This window comes from Cryptotermes secundus, unplaced genomic scaffold (assembly GCF_002891405.2).
Source record: "Cryptotermes secundus unplaced genomic scaffold, Csec_1.0 scaffold378, whole genome shotgun sequence".
In the NCBI taxonomy this organism is placed as follows: domain Eukaryota; kingdom Metazoa; phylum Arthropoda; class Insecta; order Blattodea; family Kalotermitidae; genus Cryptotermes; species Cryptotermes secundus.
The window spans coordinates 260,067-277,915 of NW_019734966.1; the positions used below are offsets into that span (position 1 = coordinate 260,067).

The 17,849-nt window shown below is 38.4% G+C and overlaps 2 protein-coding genes across 2 annotated transcripts in view; one reads left to right on the forward strand and one right to left on the reverse strand.

Moving 5' to 3' along the window:
* The window catches only part of LOC111869059 (protein sneaky), a 166,376-nt gene extending 163,797 nt beyond the window's left edge, over positions 1 to 2,579 (forward strand). Inside the window, exon 15 of the mRNA XM_033753273.1 lies at positions 1,140 to 2,579. Within this exon, the coding sequence (XP_033609164.1) occupies positions 1,140 to 1,430 (291 nt within the window). The 3' untranslated portion in view covers positions 1,431 to 2,579. The remainder of the gene's footprint in view (positions 1 to 1,139) is intronic.
* A 771-nt stretch (positions 2,580 to 3,350) lies between these two features.
* LOC111869058 (WD repeat-containing protein 76) overlaps positions 3,351 to 17,849 on the reverse strand; it is a 60,946-nt gene continuing 46,447 nt past the window's right edge. The window contains exons 9-12 of the mRNA XM_023860255.2: positions 13,675 to 13,813; positions 11,915 to 12,102; positions 6,038 to 6,156; positions 3,351 to 5,690 (exon numbers count right to left, since the gene is read on the reverse strand). Coding sequence (XP_023716023.1) covers positions 5,544 to 5,690; positions 6,038 to 6,156; positions 11,915 to 12,102; positions 13,675 to 13,813 — 593 coding nt within the window. The 3' untranslated portion in view covers positions 3,351 to 5,543. The remainder of the gene's footprint in view (positions 5,691 to 6,037; positions 6,157 to 11,914; positions 12,103 to 13,674; positions 13,814 to 17,849) is intronic.

The following is a 17,849-nucleotide window of genomic DNA, read 5'->3' on the forward strand; positions in this document are numbered from 1 at the left end:
GAACCTCTCCATATGAACTCTGTGTGTTGTTTGTTTGCTCACTGCCAGTCTTTCCCTAACCTTTGCCACCACTAGGTAGTAGTCAGTATCACAATCTGTTGCCCTGAATGATTGGACATCAAGTATACTTGAGTGCCGTCTCCTATCTATCAAAACATGGTCTATTTGATTGTGTATCTTCCCATCAGGAGATGTCCAAGTAAATTTATGGATGTTACGATGTGGGAACATTGTATTTTTGACAGTAAGCGTTTATGATGTGGCAAAGTTTACTACTCTAACTCCATTATCATTACTAATTTCATGCAAACTCTCATTCCCAATCGTTGGTTTGACAATGTCTTCCCTCCCTACTTTGGCATTAAAATCTCCTAACAGAATTTTCATAGGGTACTTCAGGAATTTATCAAATACATGTTCTAGTTCTTCATAGAATCTATCCTTTATGTAATCAATTTTATCTTCTGTTCAGGTGTGAACATTCATAACAATGATATCACACCAGTGACCTTTAGTATGATATCTGATATCCTATCACTAAAGAACTCTACCCTCTTAACTGCTGTAACGATTTTCTTAAGTACGAAGAAACCTGTACCTAATTCATGGTTTTCATTTCCGTTTCCATAGAAAAATGTATAGTCTCCTGCTGGTGCAATGCCATTTCCATCCCATCTGACCTCCTGAAATCCCGCTAAATCTAACTTATATTTTAAGATTTCTTCTGCCACTGCCCTGAGCAAAACTGCCCTATACAAACTTCAAACATTCCAAGTGCCAAGTCTCATATCCCTTTTCTTTAGCTTAGGTCGTTTATCCAAAGAATCCATCTGGGTTCGAGGCTTTGTGTTCATTTTTGTAACATAATTATTTTTTACGGTGAGAAGTTGTTAACCCCAGGCCCAACCCCCAAGCTGGAGGACCACCTTTTGTCAGCTGTCCGTGACTGCTTATTCAGTATATTCGCAGCTTCCCTCCAAAACTGGAGGGCGTCCCCTCCATCCGCAACCTGAAGACACGCCATGCCGTGGTGACAAAGGACCCACCTAACATGGATGGAACTGAAGTTAACAAAATAAAAGTAAAAAGCTTGTTCATATGTAATAAGGAGTTATTTACTTAAATGGTTGTTTCCACAGATGGATGCCAACATTCTCCTTGTGATGACTCTCCGATATCCTAAGTGCTGCAGCTGGCTGAAGTTTTTCGCAGCTGCAAGACGCAAATGTTTAATCTGTGAAGAACCAGAGCCCAGGAAACCCAGAGGTGAAGAGGATTTTGTTTCTTGCCCAAATCCTAAATGTTACTTTATTTATTGCTTTCAATGCTGGAAGGATGTCAAGAAAATCTGTTATGCATGCACTCCTCCTGATGATGGGGATGAAGATGATGACAATCATGATGATGATGTGGTAGACATGCTGCTGTAAAAGTTGAAGAATTTCACAATCCTATACACAAGCTGAGGTTATTTTCTAAATGAATACAGTAATTCCCAGATCATGAATTCTCTTCTGAGGTATGAAATCTGTAAAGGCTACATGTGAAATGTCCTTGTATGATGTCAATTACTGAATTATGGATTGTTAGACCTGTAATGGCCAGAAGTATATTGTTTAATTAGAGTAATTAGTAATTGATTCTAATTTTGATTTTGCATATTATTTTTTTTGTGGAATTTGAATGGGTCATAACTTGTCTTGGGGAGGGTTGTGAAACAAGTGACTTTTTGAACAAACTGTTTCAGCGTGCTGGGTTTCAGTTTCAGTTGTCCCTCAAGTTGAAAATTGTTCTACATTATGAAACAGGTCAGTCTGCAGTGACTGGTAAAATGCAAGTACTTCTAATGGCACGTCTCCTTTGAACCTAAATTATTCAAGGAGACATGAAGCCAAAATATATGACTTGTGAGGACTCGCACTTTTGATTTGGTTGGGGTCAGACATGTTTGTATCAGTCTCCTTAAAAATTCTAAATTTAACCCACCACATACACATCTTGGACAAATATCATTCACAGACATAAAAACATTATTAAATTAAATTTTGGTGTCATTCAAGTTGGGGAACAGGCCTTCCCCTCCCAGCAAATCTTGCCCCAGTGCCATGAGAATTTTTTGGTAGGCTCAACTATAACCCACAGTCAATACAGTTGTATTGTCCAGAGGCATACAGGAATGTTTGTGGTAGAAGCTCTAATGTAACTACTGGGGCCGCATCATGTTTCATTTACTCCATCAGCTTATTAATCAGTAAATTTTACATCTTACACCAAATGTAATTGTTAAGTAAAATTTTCAAAAAATTAGTATTGCCTTTGTCACAAACTGATGAAAATGGAAAAATAATACTCTGAGGAAGGCATTCTTCACATTCCCAATGTTTTGGTATGTGAAATGGCTTCAATCTGTGAGCCGAAAAACATCCATGCACAAACCTGATGAGGGATCAAACCCTAAACCTTCTGAATGAGAGTCCAGAATATTATCCCAAGACCACCAAGTCCTATTTATACAGTAAAACTTGGTTATAGCAACATCGGTTTCTGCGACACCTTGTCTATTGCGTCAAATATTCAATGGTACGAACTAATTCCTCATAAAGCAACTGTTTTTATACCTTGCTTAGTACGACATGCACAAATGCATCAACCTCGTATGTAACGTCATTTTCATTCCTGAATTTCTCTGATATGGACATTGAACGTAATTTAGAAAGTGTGTATTGGGCAAGTAACAGGAAACAGATGAAGATAACTGATTGCTGTACTCGTATCTAGGTACAGTAAGGCACAACAATTGATGTAATCTACTGTAATTTGGTGAGTAGGCCTACCTTTAATATACAGTATTAGTGCGGTGTGTATTGTCAGTGAAAAGCGCTGTAATATGTCTTTGATATTACACATTTGGGCAATTCCACGTTAATGTTACGTTAGTCTGTAGTTAACTATGTATTTCACTAAAAAATGCAACATTTTAACTCGGTTTTTGGTAGATTTTTACGTGACTAACATAAGGCTACTGTGGAAGTGCCCATTTCGGTTACAACGACATTTGTTTATAACGACACTATTTTTAGGTCCCTTTGATGACGTTATAACCAAGTTCTACTGTATATTATATTGGCCGCGCCATAGCTCAAGTGGTTAGTCACTGGCTTCCCACCGTGGCAGCCCGGGTTCGATTCCGGGTCTGGTCAAGTGGGATTTATGGTGGACAAAGTGGAGCTGGGGTGGGTTTTCTCCGAGTACTTCGGTTTCCCCTGCTAATCTTCATTCCACCAAATTCTCCATCATCATAATCACCCGAGGCAGGCTACAATAGGCCAATCAGTAGCCTCCATGCCGAGTGGACCCAGTTGGACTCCACCCCCCACTAAGCGAATTAAAAGAATATATATATTATATTAACATTTCACTATGTATGGTATTTGCAATATAGCCAGAAAAATAAATGATTATGGGAATGTGTAGAGTGTATAACTGTGCATGTCAGAGAAAACAAGTATGACATGTAACAACTCCAGTTCTCAAATAATACATATTACATGGACACAGTGAGTTTTATATAACATTCAGAATTGGATGTAGTCCCAAATGCCAGATATTTAAAAGACATATAGCCATCATAACAACACACTATGTGGGGGGGAAGATCTGAAAATTGGAACAGCCTTATGTAAGACCCTGAGTGATTCTTCTGTTTCTATAATGAATATAACTGATGGCAGCACTAGTGTATGGCTGGATTAACTAGTACAGACTGAATAATAGAGCTATCTATGTTGCTCCAAGTCATTTCAAGTTGCAAAGTATGGATGTGCAAAGGATCTCACCACCCATATCGGGCAATCACTGCATCAGACAAAAAGAAAAAACCAACTTCATTGAACTGAAACATATATGAGTGAAAGTTAATCTCAATAATTTAATGTCAACATATAAGGTGATTCACTAACAGAAGTCCCACATTAACGATTATAAATCAAGTAATAATTTACCAATGAGAACTAAACTTCACAACACTGACCCAGTGCCTGCCTAATTCATGTCATTTCTTTCAGTCTGTGATTCCACATGTCTTGCATTGGAATAAAATTGCAGCATCCTGTATAGCTACAGGAACCAAGACTCCTTATTTTGTGAAATCCCTATACCTAACCTCTGCATTTCTGCATCACTGAAATCCTTATATGTAACCTATCTGTACCATTGTATTCGGTAGAGTATTGTATTGTAGTTTGTTAGCATGGCATTGAGTAGATATCTCTAAGGCTTCCCTTTTGGGTTGTCACATTATATTGATAACTTGTGTATCCAGCAGTCTCATGGATGGCACACCTGTGTGACTGTATTTCACGGGGGTGTAGTGACATCTAAATACTTCTTACATTAAAGATTTGGGAAACGAACCTTAAATTCGGCGAATGCATCCCACACCGTCCAGCTTTCACTAGAGCTAAGATAGAATTTATATTTTGTAACTAGATATTCAGGTCATGGAACGGATGCACGGGAGAGAGGACACAGTATCACCCTCCTTTGTATGTGGGTCTTTTTAAACCCAGTGTGGATGACAGCCAGGGGGACATCTTTCACGAATCCACTAGAGGGCAGTCTTCATGTCAGTCTGCTCTCAGAAGGGAACTTAGAAAATTCTCAACTGTGCTCTGGCCCGGCCTACACATCATCTTGTACCCAGCGTAATCTGTTTGAGTTAAATAAATCTACATATACCCAACTTGGCTGAAGCATTGTCGTGAGCTTTTACTCTGACGGCGCCCACAAAGATCCAAGAAAGATGCTTCTGCTCAGCTACATCCAGCATCCTCCCGCAGCAGCAGCAAAGAGGGACGCCGCCTCTGGGAGCACGGGATGACAATATATACAGACATGAGCACTGCGTCATCCTGTGTCTCCAGGTTGAGGTAATCCAATTTCAGCATCTCCTGTTACTCATATATCTCCATATCTACCAAGATTTGTACAATGCAGTCATATTTTATGCTAGGGACACGTTCTTGAAGACACGGCATAATTCAAGAGAAGTTTTATCATAGGTAGAAATTTGCATTAATTCAAACTTTGTGCATAATGTGAGACTTTTATATTGCATTACTTCAAATCTGAATAAAAGAGAATGCACTGTACTTTGTTTTCAACAGTAAAATATTGTATCATTCATAATTATTAAATTATGGCCTCCTCTGAGTGAATCATCCCATATTTAATGATCACTCTGCAGAGACAAAGATATTTTGGAAGAGTTAAGTTCACTCAACCAAGAGAATAGTGGTAATGATTTACACATTCATCATAAGCACAAGAAATGAGTTAACTATGAATCAAATTGAGTTCACATATAAGCATAAAACAATCCCATGCAGCAATGAACAAATTTTCAAATGAAAACACAATCTTATAAAGACAACTTTTCATCCCAATGTATCTTCTGCATTTGATCCTACAAGTAGGAACTGGTGACATCTGACAATTCTGTGTGTTGCACACATGCCTTACCATATGTTTGAAGAACAGTCTCATCACATAAAGACATGCACTCTTCCAGAACTATTGCCACCAAATACAATTTCTTGAGTTGGATGGAATGCACATACTGAACAAACAGAAGCCAGATTTTCATCCATCAGCTTGTGTAAACGTTCACCTTTACAACTGTACAGAAGGATCTGAAAGAGTACAAGAAGAAAATTCGACATATTCTAGGGACATGTGGCTAGAGCTCTTACCTTTTCCCATTTGTAGACAAAAGTCAATACATTTTGGTCAAACACTTGATTTTGTAATCATAATCTACTGGTCACAGAACCATTACATGTTAGAACTAGTCACAGCCAACTGTAAAGAACTATCTTAGGATTTTCTTGGAAGGACCTAGGAAAACCATGAAAACCTTCAAGCTGGTCTGCCTAGAGAACAAGGACAGAACTCCAATATACAAAGCAGAGTGCTAATCACTCAGCAAGGGGTGAACACTCAGTCTCAACATATTGCAGATATGACTGCCTCAACTTACACCTCTGGGCTGTTCCATGCTGCCAACAACAAAAACATCATCTCGCTGAGGGTGCCATGTTGCTTTGAATGTTGTCAGCCATTGACCAGTGTGTGTGTTATGTTTTATACCAGCAATCACTGCAATAAATGTAGTAGCAATGAATTAAAGAAAAAGATAAATATTATACAAACTTATGAACCCCATGACCATAAAAAAATACAAAAAGGTGTTAGTATAAAATGTGGAAAACTGCCAAACATTATCTCTTCTTCCCCACACATTGGTTCTCATCTAAATTACTTCACACAATCAAATTTGCTCTATTTACAACATTATGTAATCTAGCCATCAACAAACACACAAGCTCTTTCATTAGCAGGATTCAGTATGACAGGGGCCTGAATGAGAGAAATGCAATTCCATTTAGACCAATATGTGCAATTTACAGTCAAAACTTACTGACTCTATCATACAGAAGAACATGAACTGTATTAGATGCTCATGAGGAAGATATCTAGAAGTAGAAACCATGAGAAAAAAAAGTACATTTTGAAGACTGAATGTATAAGGGGTGGGCCTTCTTGGCCCTTGCACCGCGACCACAGTGATCATATTGAAGATTACTGTCTTCTGGGATTTGACCATCATGTAGTCTGGTAGGTCATTACCAACATTTTGTTGGAATGTACTGCTTCCATCTTCAGGGCAGAAGAGCAACTTCTATCCTAATGATGGAGATGGTACATTACTCTAAAATCATCTACCACATTACACAGTGTCAAACCCCATAAGACAGTGATCTTCATGAGAATCTCAAATTTGCATATCTTCATGTCTCATCAAAGTCATAATATAGAGACAGCTAACAGATTCATTGAAAATGTGAAGCTGGAAAAGACGGTAATAATTTAAAAATAAATTACAGGCAGATTAAAGTCAGAGAATGCTCACTGCTCTTCAGTTTTAATCTTTTGTCTTTCCTTCTCCCATACCAAAATGTAAAAATAAAAATGTACACAACTATAATTACACTTGTTTTTTGTACAGGTGTGAAACTTGGTCTCTTACATCAAGGGAATAACATGGAGAACAAAATATGAGGAAGTCAAAGAAAGTTATATAATGAGAAACTTCAAATTCTGACTCTTCATAAATATTATTCCATATGGTATTCCATACCAAAATGTAAAAATAAAAATGTACACAACTATAATTACACTTGTTTTTTGTACAGGTGTGAAACTTGGTCTCTTACATCAAGGAAATAACATGGAGAACAAAATATGAGGAAGTCAAAGAAAATTATATAATGAGAAACTTCAAATTCTGGCTCTTCATAAATATTATTAGGGTGATGAAATAAATGAATATGGGTGAGGCATACAGCACACATACACAGGAGAAATGATAATACATACACATTCTTTCTCTGAAAACCAGGAACAAAAAGACCATATGGGAGACACACATACTTGTAGATGGAAAATGCTGGAATGGATATCAAACAAAATAAAATGCCAGGGCGTGGAGACAGCATATAGAGACTGGGTCTTGTGAATGCAGTACGCCAGCTGGAACACATGCACAGCTTGTGTGCAGACCTTTTCACCTTGTACATCATTCAGGTTGTACTTTCTGTGTGTATGCATCTCCCGACGTTTACGCCTCTTGCCAGGGCTAGCAGCTGTTCCTCTGCACTCAGAGCTTGCAGATACCTGGTCCTGAGAGGTCAACTTGGAAATTTTGTCTGATGTTTATTATAAAAATGTTTGGCTCTGCTGGTATCTGCTGATCAGGCACTCTGGTCCTCAGGCAATCTGATAAGCAAGTTGTTCTGACATTCCATTAGCTCTCTTTCTCTGTGCAGACTGTGCTACAATCATTTATTTTCTTTTGGGCCACTGACCATGTTTAGGATTTTGTTGATTTCTTAGGTGAAGCCGTCATTTTGCAACCGTCCGGAATTGGTCATACAAGTGTATCGGAAATCTATTCATACAGGTCGTTATCTGCACTTCAAGTCCAATCATACATCATGTGAAAAGAGGAGATATCCATAGCCTGATCAGTAGTAAAGATCATATGTCAGGATCAGGATTTCAACAATGGAATTAAGAACATAAGATATGATCTGATACTTAATGAATACCCATAACAATTTGTTGCCTCCATAATTAAGCCATCGATAAGCAACCATCCTTCTTCAGATAAAATACACCAGTGCACTGTCATTATCCCATAAGTTCAGGGTATCTCCAAGAAATTCAGATGCATTGGGAACTGTTTCAATGTCAGGAAGATTTTCAAAACTAAACATATGCTCCATGGAACACTGATGAAAACTGGGACAGTTAGTTCCCCAGCAGGAAAAGCATGTTTACAATGTCCTGTGTCATTGTGGCAGATGTTACATCGGCAAAATAAGCAGACCTTTTTAAGTATGCTTTAAGGAGCATAAACATGACCTGAAACAAGGTCCACTTGATAATAAAAATTAGCCTGACATGTATATGAAGAAAGCCAAAAAATATGTGGGAAAGAAGTGAAGGTCTTGCAGATTGAACCGAACACCATCTACAGAAAATACAAGGAATCCACACACAGGTCTCTGATAGCTCATCTGCTCAGCCAACCCAGCTTGGACTCCCATCACTGCAGCATTATTCAGAAAACAACTCTGTCAATTGTAGATTATGTGAGAAAGGTGTGCTTTTATGTTGGTACTATACATCAGTGATGGCTTCTATTCTGACAGTACTCTCATGTTATAAACACTGGCTGTTAAAGAATGTATGCACATAGGTGCTATGCCTCATGTATGCAGTTTTTCTTCATGTTTTTGATGTTTGTCTTAACTCTTACTGATGGTTTATTTTGTATTTGTTTCATATACCTCATCTTGTGTTGGTGCTGTTGTCCAGAGGGAGCCTAGTTCTATCAATTGGACCCAACTGAATATGCTTTTACCTGAAGATGGAGACAGAATCCAGTCTCTCAAACGTTGTGTCCAAGAACATAATAACTGTAGAAGTATCAAGGATTGCTTTAGACCACAATAACACAAAGTCTGAGTTCACACATCCCAAAGCAAAGCATTCTGAGTAATTACTGTAACTATCACGACTAGTATATTCACATCATTGGCATAGACCAACAGCTGAAGTGTCCCATTTAAGTGCAGTCACTTCCCTCTTAACTGAATCATAGGCTTTCTTGAAGTCTATGAATAGCTGACATACTATCTCATTGTACTCCCATTTTTTCTCCAATATCTGATTAATGCAAAAGATATGATCCATAGTTGATCTGTTATGTCGAAACCCACAATGATGATCCCCAATAACTTCATCTATGTACGGACTTAATTTTGAGAGAAGAATCTTCCTCTTCATAAGGCTTGACAGCTTTATTTCTTGAACACTTTGGCCTGCTCAACAATTTCCTTCCAAGTACTTCTGTCCTGTGTGCGAGTTGTCCAGTTATAAATTCCTAAGCCCTTTAGATCTTCCCTTACATCATCTTTCCATCTGGTTTTATGTCAGCCTCTTTCTCATAGCATGTGGCTGCCAGTCATATATTCTTTTAACTGTTCGTCCAGCCTCCATCCTTGAGATGTGTCCAAGCCAACTTATTCTTTGGGCTTTGATGAAGTTAAATGTGTTTCTTCCTTTTATTAGATTATCTAGTTTGTCGTTTGTTTTGATTCTCCAGGAGCCATCACAGTTTCTTGATGGCCCAAAGATCTTTCTTAGAATTTCCCTTTCAAAGACTAAAAGTCTGTGTTTAATGGCGGCTTCTTTAAGTGTCCAGGTTTCACAGGCATAGGTTACTGTTGGTCGAATTACCATCTGGTATAATCTTAATTTAGCTGTTTTAGAAATAAGTTTACTTTTAAACAGTGTTAAATGTGCAGCATATGTTTTATTTCCAGTTGCTAACCTCTCTTTAATCTCTCGTTCGATTGTGTTATCTGAATTAACTATAAACCCTAAATATTTATAATCAGAAACTTATTCTGTGTTTATGTCACTGGATCTGATATCTTGAATTATTTGAGGTTTGTTATAACAGTGTAGGAATTTAGCTATTTGTTCGTTGACTAACAGCCCATACTTCTGTGTGGCTTTTTTAAGCTCTTCAAAGGTATTAATCAATGTTTGTTTGGTTCTTACAACAATGAGTATGTCATCAGCATATGCACAAAACTGTTTTAACCTTGTAGAAATATTACCTCTAATGTCTAGAATTTTTATGATCTCATCTATAACTAGTATGAAAGTGATGCAGATAATGGGTCACCCTGTTTCACTCCACAGCTTATTTGGAATCCTTCGCTAAGCTCCCCATTTATTTTAACCTTTGCTTTCATGTTTTGGAGAGTTGCTGCTATTAGTCTGATTAGATTGGATGGAACATTGTAGTTTTTGAGGCAGTATATTATTTGACACCTCTTAACAGAATCAAATGCTTGTGTATAGTCTACAAATATGTTATAGATATCAATAGTAAACTCACAGCACTTTTCATAGATCCGTTTAACTACTGAGAGATAAAGATATTGGATAAAATTTTGTATGAAGTGGATAGCAGTGATATCCCTCAAAAATTACTAGTCAGTTTTAACACCCTTCCTGTGAACTGGTACCATAATAGACTCCTTCCACTGATCAGGCAATTCTTCCTTATGCCAAATAGAAGTATGTAATTAGCTTATGGTTCTTAGAACACAATATTTCATCTCCTGCTTGAATAAGTTCTGCTGGAATTTGATCACTACCTGGCAAGTTGTACCATTTCAATTTTGCAATAGCACTTTCAAACCTCAAAACGGCTTGGATCAGGTACTAACGGCTCAGCTGTATGCATTTCTATCTACCTAACATCACTGACCCTATGTACATTCAATAACTGAGAGAATATATAAAAAGAGACAAACTTTAATTGACGCAAATAAGGAGGGTGGTCTAGAAGTAAACACAGAGAAAACTAAGTATGTGTTGCTTACTCATCACCAAAATGCAGGGTAAAATCATGACTTAAAGTTAGGTAACAGGTGTTTTGAAAATGTGACAGTAATATTTGGGAACAACGATAACAGATCAAAACCTGATTCAGGAGGAAATTAAGAGCAGATTTAACTCAGGTAATGCTTGCTACCATTCAGTTCAAAACCTTTTGTCTTCTCATCTACTGTCTAAAAACATAAAAATTAGAATATACAAAAATATAATTTTGCCTGTGGTTCTGTATGAGTGTGAAACTTAGTTTCTGACATTAAGGGGGGAACACAGACTGAGGGTGTTGAGGAGAATATGTGGACCAAAGAGAGATGAAGTGACAAGAGTTTGGAGAAAATTGCGTAACGAGGAGCTCCATAACTTTTACTCTTCTCCAAGTATAAAGAGAATGATCAAGTCAAGAAGGATGAAGTGGGCAGGGGAGACGAGGAATGCATATAGGATATTGGTGGGAAAGCCAGAAGGAATGAGACCACTGGGAAGACCAAGGTGTAGGTGGGTGGACAACATTAAAATGGATCTTAGAGAGATATGATGGCATGGTTTGGATTGGACTGATCTGACTCAGGATAAAGACCGGTGGAGGGCTCTTGTAAACATGGTAATGAACCTTTGGATTCTATTAAATGCTGGGAAATTCTTGAGTAGCTGCAGAATTGGCAGCTCCTCAAGAAGGGCTCAGCTCCATGTGTAAGTAAGCATCACGTCCAGTAGTATGTTAAAAAAGTTGGTACATTAACTCACAATTAACTACTTCTATGACAGAAATCCAAAGCCTCAGCACCACTGTTACCAAATTCCATAGTAGGGCATAATTCTGAACCAGTTCCATACATGCTTACTGAATTTCAAGTGAAAAAAAGTTGTCCAAAAGTACCATTTGGTCGTGTTGTAATCATGTTTGTGACATCATAGACTCTCAAACGATCATCATTGCATGTTGTCACTACATATTTTCCAGCCGGGGAGAAAAAGGCACTTGTGAGGCCCTTTGGGTGCACCAAATTACAAACAGGATCTGGAGACTTCTTATTCAGATATCGTTGATCCCAAACCTTCACTTCACTGTAAAGTTATTAACATACTGTATTAGCAGAACCGAAGAACAAGGAGAACACAAACATAACATATAGACGCACAGAACTGTGAAAAGAACTTATGAAGCCGATTTCTATTCACATGCTCCAACCTAGAAGACATAGAGTAGTATGAATCATAAATTATAAAATTTAGTGGTCCTATGTTGTGCACATTTTCGACTATTTTCTGTTGTACATGGTGGTTACTTGCATTTAATGTCTCTAAGTCTGCAAACTCAAATACGTCACCTCCTGAACATGGTTCTTCTGGGGCAAGCTGCATAAATACAACCATATTCCCACACTAAAATGATTCTCTTTGGAATTTCACATATATTAAATTGTACCACACAAGTTAGGCCTATAGTTACCCAAGTATATTGTCTTAAAACAAATAAAATTACCTCCAGCCACAATGTAGAATAATTGTGTCCTCTAACCATGATTACTCCAAGACATACAAACTTCACATTCACATCAATGTCATCATGTGTATCATAATGTAATGTAAGGCAATCGTAGATATGAGAAAGCTGAAATAAGTACCTTTTAGTATACTGGTACCATTGCTTGACAATGTGGCAAACTGCAGATGATATTACAGACAGCTAACAACCTGATTTCAGTCATAATCTACATATAACACAAAACCAGAATCAAAAAATATCAATTGTACTAAAGGTATAATTAAGGAATGTCAACACAACTAATTGTACAATATCAAGATGGAAATATGTAGTGGGATGACAATAAAATAAATAGAATACTTGTGGGACATCAAGGCCAGTAGCACAGAGAGACAACCACATAGTTTATAACAGACATTTATTGCTATTAGAAGAAGAGTATACAGACAAGCAGGCAAGCAAAGAGTGTGGTAACTAGTGAGGTGTTGGAGGGCATGTAAAGGGCTGTAACTCTAAGGTGCTTTATGAATGCGAGTGAAATTCCAGCCACAGCAGGCCACCTCATCAGTCTTTTTTGCATTGGTAGCTGGCTGGCAGTAAGCACTGCTGGTGGAATTCTCAATGGGTCTAGGCGACTGCTAGCAGTCAGCTGATGGTGTTATTGCTTGGAGACTCACTGTTGTGTGCACTATAGATGAGCTCTCTCAAGGTAAGAGCAGCTGCGACTGATTGGTTACAACATCAGAGGTCCACATCTCTATGTGCTGCTGCTAGCAATGCCCAACCCAATTTGCGCTAGCACTGCTGTGGTCCTCACTGATTGGCTACCAATGTGGTAGGCTCCCACATATTAAACATTTTAATATCAGTTTATAATCAACTGTTGTGTTCATGGCACCTAAGTATCCCTTTGTTACATGACACACAACAGGATGTGGAAAATAAAGATCACCTGTACCATTAATTTCATGTATACACCGCACGTCACAACACAACTTAGGACCACCAACCAACAGAACAGGAATACAAGAGATAGATGTGAAAACTGTTCTTCCTTTCAATGTTACAAAGTGACTAAAATATTCATCCTAAGCTCTGGGGTAAATATGCTACTGACTAACCTTTGGCTGCTGCTGCTACAGCATACTTACCATAATGCTGATGAGGTTATGAAGTATTGCTGTTTAAGGGGATGAACCTGAACAGTTCTAACTGACCGTTCATGGCAAGTATACCAGCCCTGTAGCTGCTTCTTAGCCCTTGAGTCCACGAAGGCAAGTTTACCATTACCTGAAAATAATACACTTATCCTTCTAAACAGCTGAAAATCTCAAGTGGAATTGCCTAACAAGTCAAATCTGCACATATGGCTACCAGAAATTACAAACCCAAAATCTAACCACATTACAAATGAAAATTTCACAGATTACAGCAGAGTCTGGAAATGCTCTCTGTAGTTCCACAAGCATTCCTGGCACATGTATAAAAAGTTTACATCCATGTGTGTCAAGTTATTCTTCAAAATCAGAATAAACTTCCCTGTGTAAGGCTCTGATCTATAAAAAACTCCTCCTTCAACAGTTTCCACAAGAATCCACAGAGGCACAAGGCATGGGATCATGCTGGCCACAACCACTACCAATAATCCTGCCCCTAACAGTTCCCCACAAACATCCACACATTCCCTTGCTGTATGGGTAGTAGTGGAGTCTTGTCAGAGGAACACATATAGCCAGTCATCAGTAAACCACTCCAGAAATGAGCAGAGTACCTGCTCCATGTACTCTTCAAAACTGACTGAATCCTTGAAGGCACCAATTTTTGAGTCACGTGGCAGAACCACATCTAGGAGTCCTGAAATGCATGAACTCCAGTACCTGTCATTCTTTGAATTTAGCTCATCATATGAGACACCAGTCCTTGTCAGGAAAGAAAATCAGGACAAGCTCAATTTCACCACCTTAAACACACTGAATGATCCAATTACAAAATTATACTGTGTGCAGGGAAACATACTTGCAGTCCACACATTACTGCTGTCTTCTGGAAGTTCATAGTGATGATTTTGGAGCCCCAGTCTCATATACAAGTCATCTGAGAGGTTTCTAAGGACAATGTTTATGCCAGACACTGCTTTCATCCAATTTCTACTCAGTGCATCAATCCAGTTGTAATGTCCAGTAATGACCATAATATAAGAGTCACTCCAAATCTGTTCCCACTTGTGTGATGTCATAAACAAGATGTAACAGTGTCAGATGAAAATTCAAACATATCACCTCCATCTTCAGTGCTAAAAAGTAGGTTTCAGAAAGCTCTGCTTACCAAATGCTTCTAGCTGACCTCTTGCTTGGCTCACTTGCCTCTGGAGATGGAGGTGATATGTTCCTACAAAATGTCGAGCTTTTCCAAACTGCAGGTAATTACAGCCCAATAGAACTGACCGTTCGAATAAGCCACTGAATACTAAAAACCCTATCTTAATATAAGACAGGGATATAGTATACTGTTCTATTACAACAGACCTGTTGCTACAACAATTACATTGTTTGTTTTTGTGCTTTATTAAATATAATTCCACCATGAAAATCTTTTCAAATAGAAGTTACAGATCTAATATAGCTTAATATTTTTTTCATGTCAATTTTCTATACAAATTTAATGAAAATGAATCAGACCCTGTGGACCAACACAAACCAAAACCATTTGCCTGAGAACCTCTAACATCCACCCACTGCATATGCATGTCAACAGGCATAATCTGGGGATAAAAAGGCATATAAATTATGAGCAAATACAGTCATGCGAATGGTATGATCATACAGCTGAAACCTCATCCTTTCGGATAATGACAATCTTCCTACGATTAATGATTAAACAGTAGAAATGGGACATGATGAGCATGGCTTATAATAGGAACTTCATTATAACAAGGTAAAACATCAACACTGTCAGGATGTTAATGTTATGTACACGGAAAGATACTGTAGAAAAAGTGGGCATTTTTTTCTGAAAGTATCATAACAAGCAATTCCTAGCCAGCTGCAACTTTTCTTAGCAAAATTTTTCACAAACAGTAATTGCAGGTCTGCTTCTCAAGTTGGTGGTCCATAGAGGTACCATGAACCCACATCCTGCACCTCTCCCTTGTCTGATACAAAAAAGGAACCACATTCCAGAATCTGACAACTGTGTATCTGCATAGACTCTTTCCCGCTCTGGTACAGCAATGCTTAGCACCTAGAGCTGTTCTAACCAGCAATCAAAAAACATCAGCTGACAGTTAAGTATAAGAGATTCTTAATAACCAGAAAATCATTAGCTTCTTGGTTCAGATAATGCAGAACACTGTGAGAATGCTCAACTATTCATTACTTTTATGTCTACATGAAAACTCCAAGCAACATAGAAAATGTATGCTTATGTGACAGTACCAGAATATTTGTCCTATTATCACCTGTGCACTGCATAAAATCTGTTTCATTACATCAAAAACTGTACAAAATATGGGCTATGCATACTACACATGAAATGTTGAGTGTCATTTTTATCTACAAATTCTCTTCAAAAGAATTTTTGTTCAAAATATATTTAGCAAGTTCACACGATTTTGTGTGAGATGGGTGTAGAAGCATAATTTTTCACTGTCATATTTTAAACAAACTGAAATATGCTGATACATTCCATCAATACCAAATTTCCTGAAAATCCATTTAGAAGTTCTCAATTTGTTACACATAGATAGAAGGATGGACAAAAATGGTGAAAGAAATGCAGTGGGGTGGCTGAACAATTCTTTTTATGTTAGGGCCACATAGTAAAGTATATACAGGATGTCGCAGGAGGAATGTGCCAGACTTCGGGAGGGTGTTCCTTATGTCAAAGTATGCCGATATAACCCAAAACACCTATGTCCAAACTTGAACGGTTACAGAGATAATGGCCCGAGAAAAGTGTGGTCTTCTGGCGGGTCCACGCACTGTACCTGTCATCTGAGAAGTCTTATCTGTGTTTGTCCTTGAGTGTGGTGATTCACACTAGCCGTAAGCTAATGTGCTACCTCCAGGGTACATTGCGGCCGCGTTGTGAACGGATGGTAAATTAGTTGTGCGGAGTTGCTGAAATGCCTTTTGTGTTTTCATACGTGGAATATTGTGATATGCATTTTGGGTATGGATTTTGCGGTGGCAATGCACGTGCTGCTGTTGAAGAATGCCAATGGATCAACGGATTCCATCTCCAAGTGTATTTATGCGAATTCACCTAACATTGCGTGATACTGGTTCTCTTCCGAGTGTTTCTGTACACTATGAAAGGGAGGATGTACGAGGGGTGGCCCAAAAGAAACCAAACTTATTTTTTTCAACTTATTTATTCAAATTTTAAGCACAAACCTTCAATCCCCTTCAAAGTACTCTCAACTTACACTAATATACTTGTCTAGTCTTTTATTCCATTTTTCAAAACATTGTCTAAATTAATCTTTTGAGATGCTTGACAGCGCCTCCGTCGTTTTTTCCTTCACCTCAGCAACATGAGCAAAACGCTTTCCTTTCATGTCTCTTTTCATTCGAGGAAACAAAAAAAAGTCGCACGGGGCAAGGTCGGGTGAGTATGGAGGGTGAGGAACAGGGGTCATACCATTTTTGGTCAAGAATTGTCGTACAGACAGGGCTCTGTGAGCAGGGGCACTGTCATGATGGAAAAACCAGTCACCCGACTGACACAAATCTGGCCACTTCCGCCGCAAACTGTTGCGCAATCTTTTCAAAATTTCCAAGTAGAAAGCCTTGTTAACTGTCTGACCCTGCAGAACAAACTCTGAATGGACGACTCCTCTCACATCGAAAAAACAAATCAGCATTGTATTCATGTTTGATTTCACCTGACGAGCTTTCTTGGGGCCAGGCGAACCTGAAGTCTTCCACTGGCTTGATTGTTGCTTTGATTCAGGATGGTAAGCATAGCACCAGGTTTCGTCACCGGTGATAATTTTTAAAAAAAGTGTTATCATTTCGGGACTCTTCTTTCAAAGCACAGCATGCATCCACGCGACCTTGTTTTTGTTCAGCAGTCAGCAGTCGTGGCACGAATTTCGGAGCCACCCTCTTCATTCCCAAATCTTCTGTCAAAATTCGCTGAACTGAGTTCCAAGTCACTCCCGACAGCTCCACAATTTCTTCAATGGTCCGTCATCGATCTCCCTTGATGATTTCACGAATTTTTTTTAACATTTTCATGTGTTCGGGCCGTGGAATGACGACCAGAACGAGGTTTGTCATCAATTGACGTTTCACCATTTTTTAAACGGGAAAACCACTCAAAC